The sequence below is a fragment of the Amyelois transitella genome, chromosome 29, assembly GCF_032362555.1.
Source record: "Amyelois transitella isolate CPQ chromosome 29, ilAmyTran1.1, whole genome shotgun sequence".
NCBI lineage: Eukaryota > Metazoa > Arthropoda > Insecta > Lepidoptera > Pyralidae > Amyelois > Amyelois transitella.
The window spans coordinates 4,902,329-4,919,865 of NC_083532.1; the positions used below are offsets into that span (position 1 = coordinate 4,902,329).

General features: G+C 33.2%; 2 protein-coding genes across 2 annotated transcripts in view; both read right to left on the reverse strand.

The window, feature by feature from the left end:
- LOC106138583 (uncharacterized transmembrane protein DDB_G0289901) overlaps positions 1-17,537 on the reverse strand; it is a 429,961-nt gene that overhangs the window by 286,820 nt on the left and 125,604 nt on the right. The window lies entirely within an intron of this gene.
- LOC106131765 (uncharacterized) lies at positions 1,722-5,696 on the reverse strand. The gene has a single exon (XM_060952793.1). The coding sequence runs from the start codon at positions 5,525-5,527 to the stop codon at positions 4,316-4,318; it is 1,212 nt and encodes a 403-aa protein (XP_060808776.1). The 5' UTR covers positions 5,528-5,696; the 3' UTR covers positions 1,722-4,315.

Below are 17,537 nucleotides of genomic sequence, written 5' to 3' on the forward strand. Positions count from 1 at the left end.
TGGCAAAATCATCGTTTTATTGAACACCATCGTTCAATAAATATAATGCCATATCATTAAAATGTGAATTGAATAATTGTCATATCTTTTGGTTTCACAATGACATTGGTTGACGTCAAATTAATTACTTACGTTATATTAAGAGAGATATATTTGAAAAGGATAACCGTGGCCGTATGCCATTTTATTTATTATTGTTCTACTCTACTAATATTATAAATGCGAAAGTTTGTGAGTATGTCAGTATGGATGTTTGTTCCTCTTTCACGCAATAACTACTGAACCGATAACGATGAAATTGAATGGTATGTAGGTAGCTGAAGATTCAGAATAACATATAAGCTACTTTTTATCCCGGAGTACCTGCGGGATTGATAGGGTTTCCATGCGGACGAAGTCGCGGGCGGCCTCTAGTTATACTTATATGTATAAATCGCAAAGGTGACTTATTGACTAACTGATCATCAACGCACTGTCCAAAAAATTGAACAGATGGAGCTGAAATTTGGCATGCAAATAGTTGCTAAGATGTGGGCTTCAGCAAAGAAAGGTTTTTCGAATATTTCCCGCGGGAACTCAAGACAACGAAATTTTACACACATAATAAAAATTGTCGTGTGGTGCCCGGCACCAATATTAAAAATAAAGGACCACTCAAACTCTTTTCCATGGATGTCGTAAAAGGCGATTAAGGAATAGGCTTATATAATGTAGTAACAGGTTGCTAGCCCGTCGCCTAAAAAAAGAATGTCAAGTTTATAAGCCCATCCCTTAGTCGCATTCCACGTCATCCATGAAAACGAGATACGAGTGGTCCTATTCACTTTTCTATTGGTGCCGGGAACCACACGGCACTATAACTAATTAGATAGTGCTTAATAATAACCGTATGTCAATTTGTCGCTATTTCCTACTACCGTACTGTACCTAATTGTATAATGATACGCTACGCTTAACTAGCATTTGTCCGCGGCTACGCTTGCGTATACATACATATAGTCACGTCTATATCCCTTGCGGGGTAGACAAGGCCAACAGTCTTGAAAAGACTGATAAGCCACGTTCAGCTAGTTGGCTTTAAGATAGAATTGAGATTCAAATAGTGACATGTTGCTAGCCCATCGCCTAAAAAAAGAATCCCAAGTTTATAAGCCTATCCCTCAGTTGCCTTTCACGACATCCATAGGAAAGAGATGGAGTGGTCCTTTTCTTTTTGTATTGGTGCCGGGAACCACACGGCACACACATACATAGTTTATTTATTCATTTTTCTAAGTGTTACACTACAGGTTATTAACAAAATAATTCACCGGTTTATAAACTAAGGATTCTTCTTTTAGGCGATGGGCTAGCAACCTGTCACTATTTGAATCTCAATTCTATCAAAAAGCCAAACAGCTGAACTTGGCTTCAGTCTTTTCAAGACTGTTGTCTCTGTCTACCCTGTAAGGGATATAGACGTGATGATATGTACATATGTAAGTAATTCACTTACAAACGAATCATATTGCTATGATCAAATAGGGGACGTCCTGGCTAAAGATCAGGTCAAGAATACCCGAAGAGAGTCATGAATGTGGATGAAGCGAAGTATGCAGGGATCGTGGCAAGTGACAAGATGTAGTTTCTGCCTACCCCACCGGGATTGAGTTGCATTTTGTGTTGAAAAATAGATGTTGGCCGATTCACAGACCTACTCAATATGCTCACAAGACAAATTTCATGAGAATCGGTCAAGCCGTTTCGGAGGAGTACTGGAAAGAACATTGTAACAAGAAATAAAAACACATAAGTTAATTTCATTTCACATAGGTATTTCATTAAGTAAACAAGTCTATGTACTTAAATAAATTAAATAACCTACTTCACAATAAAATGTATAATGTAATATACTCTTAAGATTTCTCATGAGTTTTATTATTTACATACAAGACTGTTCTTATTGTCTATGTTTAAAACACTGAGAATAATAACTTGATGGAGAAGTCACGTATAAAAAATATATATTACAGGATTCCCTCATTCACCTGAAGGCGGGTTTACTTAGCCTCTCTTTAGACTGTTGACTTTGTTTGCTCCGTAAAATAAAAACGTGTAAAAGTATTACCCGTCACTCTGCTCGCGTGAGTACGTGGTATTTTATCATAAATCCCACGGAAACACAGCATTTATCAGAAATAAAAGATACCTTTTCGTCAAATTGATGTATTGAGTACATACCCTATGTCCTTCTTAATTTTATAATACACTAGCTGTGCCCGCGACTTCGTCCGCGTGGAATAGTTATTTTGGGCATCATTGAAGCTATCAAGGATGAATCATTTTCGCCGTTTTTTTTCACATATTCCATTATTTCTTTGCTCCTTATAGTTACAGCGTGATGTTATATAGCCTAAAGCTTTCCTCGATAAATGGTCTATTTCAATCATTCATTCGCGTTAAACAAACAAACAAACTCTTCAGCTTTCAACCGACGAAGTCGCGGGCACAGCTAGTATTATATACGTAGACATTAGATTACAAGACACGTATACAACGTAGAACATCAGTCTTTGCATTCTCCACCAAGTTATTATACTCAGTGTTTTAAACAAAGTAATTGACACGTAACCAACTGATTTTTCGCAACTATTGAAACAATTTATTGGCACACGGCCGCACAATAAATTCACAAAAAGGTCGAGTGAACGAAGGCAAATCAGTTTAAGACATTACACTTTCTATAGGCATTGAACAATTTTAAAACTATAACTGGAATTATATAAAAAAAAAAGGAAAAATCATAGTGTGTGATAATAAGTAATCATAATCATTTATTCCTTGAATATGGTTACAATATAGGTCTTAATATTCAATTACAGTTTCTACGAAAGTTCTTACGAAAGTACTTCCTACGAAGGTTGTACTATGGATGTCGTAAAAGGCGACTAAGTGAATAAGCACATCACGCTTCCATACTGACAAGCTATGCTTTAATGATGTAAGTAATTGAGATTTAAATAGTGACAGATTGCAATTGCTAATCCATCGCCAAAAAGAAGAACCCGCCTAAATCCGCCTAACATAAGCCTAACACAGCGTGCATACAGCTGATTGTAGCTCTGTCTAACCCTCAAGGGACATAAACGTGATTGTATGTACATATGTATGTAAGTATATATTTGTTTTTTTTTTGTACGATTTTCTGTGCACTATTACAATCTACATATACTTATACTAGCCTGCGACTTCGTTCCCCTTAAATATGTAAAAATTTTAACTAATTATGTTATTCCAATGTCTTGCATATATATATATATATATATATATATATACCTAACTAGAAAGTTTCATGAAAATCTGTTCAGTACTTTACGCGTGAAAGAGGAACTGACAAACACATTCTTATCATTTTTTTTCATTATTGGGATTAATAGTAGGATTATAATTTTGGAGAAAACATTTGTGTTTAAATATAGGCATACATGTATTTTTAGACAAAAACTACTAGACCGATTTGCGTGATATTTGGCACAGAAACAGACGAAACTTTCGAGAGAGGGAGCGAAGTGGTGTAAAAACTAGTAAGTAAATAAATAAGTTTTTAAATCTGTGTTTTTTTTTCTTTGAATGTACCAAAGTCACTGAACTCAACTTAGAATCTGATTGGTCAATTTCAAATGTCTATATTTTAGCATTAAAAAGAAAGGAATATCCAAGAATTAAGAGCCTATTTAGAATGTGACGCCAATCGGACGTCGAAATAAAATTTCTATAAAAAATCTTCATAAATTGTTGAAAAAAGTGTATTAAGACTTGTCTAAGTTTATACAGTAAAAATATATATATATTGATTTTATACACAAAATGGCAATAAATTAGATCGCATTTTCGTTTTTCAATTTCAGATCATTTTAATTTGTTTTTTTTTCACATTTCATATTTTTAATATATATTTAGTAAACTGATATAATTTTAACAATTAATAGGAATACTGTTAATTAATTTTATTGTGCTATTTATTCAGATCATACATACATACATACATAAACTCACGCCTCTTTATTATTCAGATCACTTTGCGAAATTTGTGATTTGTAAGCGTCTGCTAAAATTTTATTTTATCTGACTTTAGTTACGTTAAAATATGGTTATTATTACCTGATTTTTTATATTTAATTTTTTTTTTATCAGTCTAATATTCGAAAGCTTAAATTAGGTACCTATAAACAATATAGGCTTGAGACATATAATATTGTATCACTCATTCGCGTCAGGGGTTAAATTCCCTGCGTGCACATTTATTCACAGTCACTGAGCATAAAATGAAATCATTTCACTCTCGATTTCCATTGGAATCTTCACGTTTTTCGTGTTTAGGAAATTTGAAGATTTTGTCGAAATTAATATTGTTCTGATTGTAAATCGTATGGTCTGGTGTATCTCCCCAACTTATAGGGGTGACATCTGCTTCATTGTCCGGTCTTTCTATAATTATCTCAGGTATAGGATTAAGAACAGATTCAGACTGAACGCTGGGAGTCCTAACTTCAGTGTTAGATAGCTCCAAAGACGCGCACCTATTCAAGAAGTTCATCATCCTCTCTTTGTAGAACTCGGAACTGGTGTCAGTATCCTGCTTCTTATTGTTCTGGTCTTTTAAGTAGAAACCATTGTCGTCCTGCGCTAAGAATATCCTTTTTATCTTTTTGTTCGGATAATGCTCGATCAAATCCGGCTTCGTATTGATTTTGGGATTTCTCGGCATGTTTTTTGGATCATTCCCTTTGATGGTAGTCACAACTGATACACAATTACCTCGTCTTGTATTATTATCGTCTTTATAGTAACTTCTCATGCCTTTGTAAGAAATTTTCATACTCAATATGGACCACAACAATTCCAGGAATGCAGCGATCAAAATATTTATAGACAAAACGTGTTTTGTAAACAAATGCGAGGAATCTTCCTCGTTGTCAGTCGAATTTAACGCCACGACCATGTGAGAACTGTTCTTTTCAATAACATTAGAGTGTTTAATAACAACGAAATCTTTGAAGGGCACTTGGTCTTTGTAAAACTCTGTTATGTCTCCCTGAGTTGTCGTTATAAACCACGTTATGATCATAACAAACGCTGAGAATGATATAACGGTCGACAGTACCGATGTTATAAACAACCACGTTATATTTCTATCGATGTACCACCTCACTGATGCTAAAATGGCTGTAAAACCAGCGAATAATCCGAAAACTGTTATCAAACCGGGCGCGAGCACTAAAATGTAGTCATTATATCCGTTATCGTCAACTGAATTGGTTGCATTAACAGTCTCTGTACTGTTCAACTCGTCTAAAGTTTTAGCTTTGTTTTGATCCGAAACAGGATTCACTAAAGCGAGGCAGGCCAATAGGAATGACGTAGCTGCCAACGCTATGTGCACCCAGGCTAATCCTGACACTGTGGACGCAGAATACCGCCTTTCTGAAGGGTAAAGATTCCTTAAATCTGGTTTAGTTTTCACTTTGATCGTATAAACGTCTTCCATTGTTATTTTTTTGCGTCCTTGGGTACCTCTCTAATAAACACTTCACACTTCAATGTCGCACAAAAGTTTTTATATCACATTATTGTCTAATTTTTATGGTAGTGTTACTTTCAACGTACTTTTTTGAAACTTAATAAATATAACACAGAGTTGACGCGGCCTCTTCGCACGAAAGTTAAAACGAACTGAATGAAGTTGTAGTTTTAAGATGCCGCTTGACGGCTGGTCGAAGTGTAGCTAACTTCATTCTAAATTCAATTGTGTTATTTTAAACCTTAGGCGTAGGTACTTATGGTTGATTTCGTTATCAAGATGGTTTTGCATTATTTTAATGGCGGTTTGACGGTTTGTGTAAGTCTGTGACCTGCGATGTTAGATTATTATTAGTTTTATAACGGTTTAAGCTTAGGTAGGCAATCTGCTTTTAAAATTACATGTTCGCATTTTTATCTAAATAAATTTCAGCTCGTTTTAGAATACTTAGTTTTAGTTTGACAACCTCACACACATACCTATTAATTTATTTATTTCGAACTTATAGAATTGAAACCTGTGCTGTGCAAAGCACCTTTGGGTAGGTAACCAACTTAAAAACACACTCACTTTAGTCAAGTACCTACTTGGGTAGGTCTTAGATCATTCGAGGATTGTTTTACTTTGCTCCGTTTAACCGACTTTAAAAAAGGAGGACGTTTTCAATTCGACGATTCGCATTGAAAAGAGTAGTTTCCGTGTGGTCCCATAAGAATTTGGTTAAGGTCTGGCTATAAATGTGGATGATATTCCCCACAGAAGACCTCGAACATTAACACAATAAGCTCTGCTCTGCATTCTCTTGTAAATAATGGTGTATATGACAAAGGTCACTTCTTACAAGAAAAAGGAATGACCGCTATACGTATTTATGTATTTCAGCGACCTGTAATAAATAGTCCATCAGTTAAAAATCGTCAAACAGATAAGGAGAAGGAGAGAGATGTACTCACGCTTATAAAGATTATAAAAAATAACATAAAAAAAATTAAAGCCGACTTCGAAAATCACTAAAAAGCTAATTATAATACGGCCATCCTAGCAAAAGGTCAGGTCAAGAGTACCCGAAACCGCCGAGCTTGCATGAAGAGAGTAATGAATGTGGACGAAGCGAAAGGAGTATGCAGAGCTCATGGCAAATGGAAAGATGTAGTCTCTGCCTACCCCTCCGGGGAAAAGGCGTGATTTTTTGTATGTTATACTAGAGGCCGCCCGCGACTTCGTCCGCATGAAACCCCTACCAATCCCGCGGGAACTCCAGGATAAAAAGTAGCCTATATGTTATTCTGGGTCTGCAGCTACCTATATACCGAATTTCATCGTAATCGGTTCAGTAGTTTTTGCGTGAAAGAGTAACAAACATCCATACTGACGTACTCACAAACTTTCGCATTAGTAGTTATAATTAGATTTAAGTGATGTGACGTCAATAAGCGATACCTTGTATCCAATTTCGAAAATAAATCTATTCTATTCTATTCATTTATAATATTAGTAGGATATCGTACCTCGCTGCTCTCGCGTAAACAAGCTCTCTGTAATAAAAAAAACTTTAAAAATATAAAACAGACGAAATAGTAATAAAAATTATGTTTTACAAAGGACTATCTAAAAGCAATAAGTGAAAGTGTTATCACAAACATTGTGTACCAAACTATGAACATAATTGATAAAATACTAAACTGTAGCGGTTACTATTTTGAATATCCACATAGTGAAAGATATCAATTAAAACGATCAAAAGAAAAATTTCTGGAGTGTAGTGTCGACAATATCCTCAAATGTTTATGAAACTTCGGCTCATAAGGTAATAATTATGAAATTCAAAACAATTAGATATTTCGAAAAGTGACGCTAAACATTTCTTATAGACCCATGCCAAGGTCACTCAGCTAATCGTTAAGTCACTAACGACATCTTTTATCAACTTTGTTCAATAGTTGTATGAAGACTATAAATTTACCTATTGCACAGAGTAACAATTAAAAGAACAAACTTCATTCTACCAGTAACGCCAGCTATACGCTTTGTTGCACAATTAATTAAAAAGAACGTCAATACCTAATAGTATAAAATATATTGACATAAAGATGACGCTTTGTGCAAATTGTAAGAAAAAAATCGATGATAGACGATTTTTAAAATGCTCTCTATGTGAAAAATATTATGATTTAAAATGCGCTAATGTATCTGAACAACGATTTTATAATACATTGACTCCGCAACATAAAAAGAAATGGCGTTGCCTAGGATGTATTCATAAAACACCATCAAATCATAAAACACCTTTTGTGACTATACCTACAACAAAAACTATAGAGAGTACAGAAAGTATAGATGAATGTAATATCACACTGAGAAAAAAGCAACAAAAAACCTGTAACGATTCTGATGAAGAGTCATTTTTCAACAACCTAAGTTCAATAGGAGACACATTTATTGATAATAGCCAGGATAAAACTTTTAATAAAGATATAAAATCTTTGCAATATGTTACAGTTGAAGTATTAACTAAATTGCTAGAGAATAACAAAACATCGATTATAACAGGTTTAAAAGAAGTGATTAAACAGGAAATACTACAAGCCGTAACTGACCTGGCTATAGATTTAAATAGGAAGACTGAGGTATTGAATGTGAAACAAGAGTTAATGAATACTGAGATTACAGATATTAATGTAAAAATTCAAAATTTAGAATTAGAAACGATAAATCTTAGAAAACAAATTTCAGACCTCGATGCAAAAAACAAAATGTTATTAAAAAAAGAAAAAAAAAACATTTATCACAGGCGATCTCAACTATAAAAAAATTGTACTACATGGCTTTCCAGAAACACATAAAGAAACTGAAATAGAAACTCATGACCGAATCATTTATTTATTTCAAAATGTCATAAATGTTAATCTGTTGGGCTATGTAGAAAACTCGTACCGAATTGGCCGCTATGGCAAAAGTACCAGCAGACCATTAGTAATTGAATTATTAAGTAAGAGAATGACTAAACATATACTTCAATGTTCATCATCCTTCTACAAGATAGGTCTTTCAGTTACAAAATACCTAAACAAAGATGAAATTATAAAAAGGAACGAGTTAAGAAAAATATTAGAAGAAAGCAGAAGAAATGGATAACATGCGATATTTAAAGACAACAAACTTTACATTAATGGACAAGAATTCAAGCAAGACACATGCCGACAGGAAAACTGTGATACAACTAGTATCCCAACAGAAGAGAGAAAAGAAAATAATAAGTCACTAAATTCCTATTTGCTCACTGATATAAGTATGTACCCCTGTAAAGCAAATAAAAAGTTAATAGATATAGATAAAAATGAAAATGTAAATTTAGATAAGCATTTATCCTCCAATAATATATGTCCAATTAACTCTTGCCCAAAAAATTCAAAAAACTAATTAACCACTCTACAGATAGTAAAAACCTGACAATAACTTTTCAAAACATACAAAGCATAGGAAACAAAGTGCATTTAATTGAACAACTACTTCTAGATAAACATATTAAAATACTTGTATTATCTGAACTATGGCGCAATAAATATTTTTGTAATTCAATAGATATATCAGGATACAATTTTGCATCGTTATTATGTAGAGAGAAACAAGAAGGTGGAGGGGTTGGAATATTATTAAATGAAAATATTCAATACATACAGAGAAAAGATATTGTTGGTTTTTCTGTAGAGGGAGTAATTGAACTTTGTGCTATAGAGTTACCAAAAATTAATACAATTTTATTAGGAGTATACAGAGCCGATCGTCATATTAATATATTTTATGAACAGATGACTAAAGTTCTCGATAAGTTGAATACAAAAAATAAAACTATAATAGTTGGCGGTGATTTTAATATTAAAGTTAATATAAATGACTCCGTAAGTAAAACATTTTTAAATTTTTGGTCTTCATATAATTTTAAACAACTTATTAAACAGCCAACTCGAGTAACTGATAAAACTGCTTCTTGTATCGATTTAGTACTTGTAAATAATGAGTCAAATGTACTTAATGTGACTGTAGAGGATTATGGCCTCTCTGACCACAAGAGTACTAATATAGTAATAAAATATGAAAAAATTCTTTCCAACAATAATACATTTAGGTATGCTACAAAAAGATTATTTAACAAAGAAAATATGAGTAATTTTAAAAATTCATTGAAGAATCTTAAATGGACACAAATAATAACCACTAGTCAAACAATTAACGAAAACTATAGTTCATTTCATAATATTATACTTTCCAATTTAAATAAACATATACCCGTAAAAAAAATAAAAATAAAAAATAAAGTAAGAAAAACGTGGCTAACCACAGGCTTAAAAAACTCTTGTAAAACAAAAAGGTATATGAGAACAATTCTTAACCAAACAAATAGCCCTATCATTAGAAGCCATCTTAAATCATATAGTCAAATTTTAAAAAAATGTATAAAAATTTCAAGGAAAAATGATTACATTCGTAAAATGAAGCAAAGTGATAATAAAATCAAAACAATGTGGAAAATTATAAATACAAAATATGGTAGGTAGAACCACAAAAAAATTCCAATCCAATTTGAAAATAAATATAAATGATAAAATTTCAGAAGATCCTTATAAAATATCTAATACTTTTAACAAACATTTTGCTTCTATTGGCCAGACTAAAACTTCACAACGCAGTAACAAAGGTTACCCTGTAATGAATCCTCCAACCACTACAATGTTCCTAAATTCAGTTGATGAAAAAGAAATTAAAAATATAATTAAATCTTTGAAAAATAAACACAGTTTCGGTAGCGATGGAATACCAACAATACTTTTGAAATTTTGTGCTGATGAACTTACACAACCCCTTACTCTTTTGATAAATCAAAGTTTTCAAGAAGGTACATTTCCAGATCTTCTTAAAATATCAACAGTCATACCGATACATAAAAAAGATGATCCCACAAACCCGAACAATTATAGACCGATTGCACTCTTATCCACCTTTTCCAAAGTATTTGAAAAAGCAATGAGCAATAGACTATATTCGTTTTTAGAAAAATTTAAAATTCTCGATGACAGGCAAAACGGTTTTCGGAAAACAAAATCTACTACAACTGCAGTGTACAATTATATTCAAAACGCCTTACGACATATTAACGAGAAGAAACATGCCTTTGGTCTTTTGCTTGATATGACTAAGGCTTATGATAAAGTATCTCATAAAATATTATTGTCCAAATTATATGGATCTGGGGTTCGTGGACGAGCATATCAGTGGTTCCAATCTTACTTGCAAAATAGAAAACAAATTGTACAAATAACGTATTACAATGACCACAATAATACAATAGAAATAATAAAATCTAATGAAACAAGTTTAACATGTGCTATACCTCAAGGGAGCGTATTAGGATGTATACTATTTATAATATATATTAATGACCTGCCAAAAATTTTTGATAAAGAAAATATAACTAGTATTCTTTTTGCAGATGATCTGTCAATTTTGATTGGACATGATAATAATAGTAATATAGATATAAAATCAATAGTATTAGATAAACTTAATATAGCTGAAAAATGGCTTAGTGATCATAACCTGGAAATAAATTACAAAAAGACAAAGCTAATGCAATTTACATCTGTAAACAAAGCACCATTAGATACTTCTCTTATTCAATATAATAAAACAGATATAGAAACAGTGAATACTTTTAATTTATTAGGCATACATATAGATTCTCATATTAACTGGAAAAGTCACATAGAAAATGTCAAAGCAAAATTAAGTAAATTTATATATGCACTATATCAAATAAAACATTGCACAAATCTTGAAACTGCACTATCTGCTTACTATGCGTATGCTTACTCCTGGCTAAAGTATGGGGTAATGCTATGGGGTAATAGTAGTAGCGCTCATGAAGTATTTATATTACAGAAAAAATGTGTTAGAATATTAGCAGAAATAAAAAATACTGAAAGCTGCAAACCATATTATAAAAAATTTGAATTACTAACACTACCTTCAATTTACATTCAGGATATATGTCAATTTGTACACAAAAATAAGCATTTATTTACTCAAATAAAAGATACACATACATATCACACCAGAAATAAAAATAACTTATGCATTCAACCTGCAAGAATAAAAATGCTCCACCAAAGCCCATTTCATATGGGAATAAAAATTTATAATAAACTACCAAATTCTATAAAAAATGAAAATAAATTAACTCACTTTAATAAAAAAATTAAGTCTATGCTTCTTCAAAACAATTTTTATTCTATAGATGAGTACCTTAATTTAAATAAGTAGTAGGATTATAATAGTTTTACATTGTAAACTTGAAAACATTAGAACATTATAAATATTTACAATAATAATAAATAAGCACCTATTAACAGATAAATATAAATTGTGCAATACTAGGTTTAAACAATTCTAATTAGATTTAAAATTATAATGTGATACTAAGTAGGTACCTCTATGTATAAGTTTGTATGTTTACTAATACATAAAAAATGTTTGCAACATCCGAAAGGGTAAATATGAAGATCTGTTATACATTATATTTAAGACCTTGTTGTACTCATATTATGCAAATAAAAGTTTGAATTTGAATTTGAATTTGATTAGTGGGTAACAACTAAACTAACTTTCCTACATACAATAAGCAACTAAATGTGTAACTATGTTCCAATAAGGGTTAGGTTCCCCTGCAAGGGTTGCGAAGGTCAGACGGGAATCGGTCTCGTCATTACATTAGAGAAATTCATTTCATTACTTTGACAGACGGTTACACGCCTTGAAGGCGTGTCTGGTTTTTGTGTAATGGTGTTAATACATACACATATATGAATATAATCACGTCCATAACCCTTGCGGGGTAGACAGAGCCAACAGTCTTAAGAATACTGATGGGCCACGTTTAGCTGTTTGGCTTAATGATAGAATTGAGATTCAAATAGTGACAGCTTGCTAGTCTGTCGCCTAATAGAAGAATCCCAAGTTTATAAGCCTATCCCTTAGTCGCCTTTTACGACATCCATGGGAAAGAGATGGAGTGGTCCTATTCTTTCTTTTCTAATTGTGCCGTAAACCACACGGCACCACGGTGTGTGTGTATATATTTGTTTTTACAGGTCCGTATCTAAAAGGTACCTAACAATATTACTAAGTCTCAGCTGTCTGTCCGTCTGTCTTTCACCTAGATGGCTGTATCACATAAACCGTAATAACTAGAAAGCCGAAATTACCAATAAATACTAAAAATAAATAAAAAAATATTATGTTAAGGTTAACAATTAACATTTAATGCAATGAACTCCCTTGCAATTAACATAATTCTTTTCGTAAATTTTTTACTCATTATTAATTACATTCTGAAAACTTTATGAACGTAGACGAACTTAAAAAAAATTTTTTTTTTCTTTCATCGCAACTAGACGGGCATAGATACCAATTAGACGTTTATAGATACTTAACCTTAAAATAAAATTCACATAAATGAATTATCATTGACAATTATCATTCAAATGGCGTTTTATTGTATTGATGTCTCCTTAGCTTACGAGTACAATGGCTGTAGGAGTTTTGAAACAATAGCTGTGACTATAGATTACAATATTGTCGGCTACTTGCTTTACCGACTTCCAAATAGGTTAGCAATTTGTCTATGATTGCTAATTAGTTTGTTTATTTGTAATATCTTTATTGCATAGAAATTTACACAGTACCTAACAAGAAAATAGTAAGTACATACTTATAAAAGAAACAAATATCTCGTTAGTACTACATACATACATACATATGGTCACGTCTATATCCCTTGCGGGGTAGACAGAGCCAACAGTCTTGAAAGACTGATCGGCCACGTTCAGCTACTTGGCTTAATGATAGAATTAAGATCCAAATAGTGACAGGTTGCTAGCCCATCGCCTAAAAAAAGAATCCCAAGTTTGTAAGCCTATCCCTTTGTATTTAGCACTACCTGAAGATAAAAAGGAACCATGATCAAATATTAGTTAGGTTCCCCTGCAAAGGTTGCGGAGGTCAGACGGCAATGTTCTCGCGTAAAACCTGACTTAACCAATCCAGAATCATGGTGAAAATGCCTTTACTCCACGTTCGTACTCAGTAAATCTTGGATAACCAGATACGAACATTGATTTTTTTCTTGTTTGATAACTGGTGTGCCGTGTGGTTCCCGGCACCAATACAAAAAAGAATAGGACCACTCCATCTCTTTCCTATGGATGTCGTAAAAGGCGATTAAGTGATAGGCTTACAAACTTGGGATTCTTTTTTAGGCGATGGATTAGCAACCTGACACTATTTGAATCTCAATTCTATCATTAAGCCAAATAGCTGAACGTGGCCATTCAGTCTTTTCCAGACTGTTGGCTCTGTTTACCCCGCAAGGGATATAGACGTGACCATATGTATGTATGTGTGTATGTATATTTCTCTCTTTATTTATATGTCTAGGTTCGATATTTGGTCGAGTAAGATGAATAATTACTTTCATACCTTCGTCCGCATAGAAACCCTATCAATCTCGCGGGAACTCCGGGATAAAAAGTAGCCTATATGTTATTCTGGGTCTTCAGCTCTACATACTAAATTTCATCGTAATCGGTTCAGCAGTTTTTGCGTGAAAGAGTTACAAACATCCATACTGACATACAAACTTTCGCATTTATAATATTAGTAGGATAAAGTCTACATTAACCACAAATCCACATTGGTTTACAAACAACGAATTAACACGTCATAAGACGTCTCTCATTGCTCAGCGTTTCAAGGCTTTTGTGTTCTCACGATTTTTATAATTACACGCGCGCGACTATCGAAGTAAATTACTTATGTAATAATACGTTAGTACTACAAATACATGTGGTAATATTTCTATAGAAACTGAAGAATTATTATCAGACTAACTGTGCCCGCGACTTCGTCCGCATGGAATAGTTATTTTGGGCATCATTGAAGCCCTTAAGGATGAATAATTTTCCCCGATTTTTTTCACATTCTCCATTATTTCTTCGCTCCTTATAGTTGCAGCGTGATGTTATATAGCCTAAAGCCTTCCTCGATAAATGGTCTATTCAACAAAAAAGGATCTTTCAATTCGAACCAGTAGTTCCTGAGATAAGCGTTCAAACAAACAAACAAACTCTTCAGCTTTATAATATTAGTATAGATTATATTCCCAGCGATTAAAGAGATGCGTACCCATGTTTACATTTCTTTATTTAATATATACAATCATCACGTCCATATATTTTTTAAGCTTTTTACGACACTCATAGGAAATACTTAGATGTTAAACCTGATCGTTAAACAAACTGTAAATATCTAGTAATATCTATGTCTGTGTTGATGACGGTCACCAACCGTTGACGCTGACCTAATTGTGCCTTATCAACGACTTTCAAGATAATGGTTTTATAACGGTCGAAATTCAATCAGGAACTAATGTAACAAAGTGTTCCCGTCGCGTTTGTCCGTTGGTTGAGCTGAGATATTAGATACATACATACAAACATATGGTCACGTCTATATCCCTTTCGAGACAGACAGAGCCAACAGTCTTGAAAAGACTGATCGGCCACGTTCTGCTATTTGGCTTAATGATAGAATTGAGATTCAAATAGGTTGCTAGCCCATCGCCTGAAAAAGAATCCCAAGTTTGTAAGCCTATCACGTAGTCGCCTTTTACGACATCCATGGGAAAGAGATGGAGTGGTCCTATTCTTTTTTGTATTGGTGCCGAGAAACAATATAAAAAGAAATGGACCACTCCATCTCTTTCCTTTATCAAGACTTTTTTGCTCTGTCTATCCCGCAATGGGTAAAGACGTGATTATATGTATGTATGTTTTTTTATTTATTTTTGGCTTCAAATCATTGGATATTACTATACTTATATGTATTATCATCGTAGTAGTAAGATTCTTCTTGGCTCAAAACTCAATCTTCTCTGTTGCTATGATTGACACTTGTCAAATTTCTGCCTTCAATCCGGACAATGTCATGTCATGTTTTGGCTAAATAGGCATGTAAAAAGAATAATCAAATTCTAAATTCACAGGAGCCTTATTATATGTTGTATCTTCGGTATAATGTTAGTACAGTCAAAACCTGATATAACGACATTGAAGGGACCGTATAGTTGCCGACGTTATATCCGATTGTCGTTATATGCAATACAGTCATATACACAAGTACAGTAGTTACATATATGTATGTTTTATCATATGTAGTTATTTATCTAGTATAAGTGTAAGTTATAAATGTAAAAGAGTCAGATAAGACATAAAAATATTTATTACGAAAATATTAGAATACAAAATGTACTTAGCCGCTAGTTACGGGTTACAAAATTACACTACATCAGTCAGTCTCAAATATTTTTTGCATTTTACGTTTCATACTCCTCAAGGTATGTATCATCAATATGTACTCCTCAAGGTATGTATGATAACTGTTCATTAAATGCAACAAATTTCGGAATATCGTCGTCCTCCGCTTGTGATAGAGAGAGACCTTTGAAACCTGCATGGCGAAAGCAGTTAGCTATAGTGGTCTGTGTGACCTTTTCCCAAGCTTCCGATATCATTAGAATTGCATCCAGAACAGAGAGAGTTTTAATGCTGTTATCAATATCAATATTCTGTATCATTTGTAACACTTGAAGTTTTCTGTATTGTGTTTTTAAACAATTGGTCTAAAATATGCAAGGTCAAATGGCCGCAAAGTGGGAGTAAGTAAAAATATACAAAATATTTCTTCAATGCTTATCAATAAGATTTAAAATCGTTTGTATTGTTTTGTTTTGAGCGGATCGGTTGGTCGTTATAGCCGATGAATATCGATAAAGTTTCGTCGTTGTAAGCGATATGTCGCTGTATCCGATGTTGTTATAAGCGGTTTGTTTACTGAATAGTTTACTAGGAATTCGGACGGGACCATACAATCTGGCTGTAATAACCGATAGGTCGTTGTAAACGATGTCGTTATAAACAGTTTTGACTGTATAAACCTTTATCTCAGCTGTGCGTAAAGTAAGAGTTACCGTAAGGATCGACTAGGGTCATTTAAAGTGGGTCATTTAAGTCTCAATCCATGAGACTTATATCATAGACATCTGATTACAAAACACATATTCAAGTTACACATACATTTGTAGCGTGAGCGATGATTCGGCTCGACCGCCACCAAAGGGGAGATCTTCTTTTTTAAACTTTTTAAAATTTTATGTTTTAAACTGTTTTTATATAATGATTTATAAATAAATGTTTTTTAGTGAAGACCGCTGTAATTGGCTCTTAGACATATATTTAAAAAGCTAATGATTGTTCAATCTTGCTGTTGGTCATCCAAATATACATACATACATAAACTCACGCCTCTTTCCCGGAGGGGTAGGCAGAGACTACCTCTTTCCACTTGCCACGATCCCTGCATACTTCCAAATATATAAAATAAAAAAAAAATAAAAAATAAACTTACATACATATGGTCACGTCTATATCCCTTGCGGGGTAGACAGAGCCAGCAGTCTTGAAAAGACTGAATGGCTATTTGGCTTAATGATATATGTACTTAATTGAGATTCAAACAGTGACAGGTTGCTAACCAATCGCCTAAAAAACAATCCCAAGTTTGTGAGCCTATCCCTTAGTCGCCTTTTACGACATCCATGGGAAATAGATGGAGTGGTCCTATTCTTTTTTTTTTGTATTGGTGCCGGGAACCACACGGCACTAAATATTAGATTTAAAACAATTTATTTGATAGCCTCTCTCTTCATGTAAATCCATAGTAATGTTATACATTTAAAAATGCCGTGTGGTTCGCGGCACCTATAAAAAAAAAGAATGGAGTGGTCCTATGCTTTTTTTTTGTATTTGTGCCGGGAACCACACGGCACAATAAATAAAATTTATTGTTGTTCAGGCCAGTTTCCCAC

Bases quoted from the DNA above. Each gene is read 5' to 3' on its own strand.
- LOC106131765 (XM_060952793.1), bottom strand. From the start codon at position 5,527: ATGGAAGACGTTTATACGATCAAAGTGAAAACTAAACCAGATTTAAGG.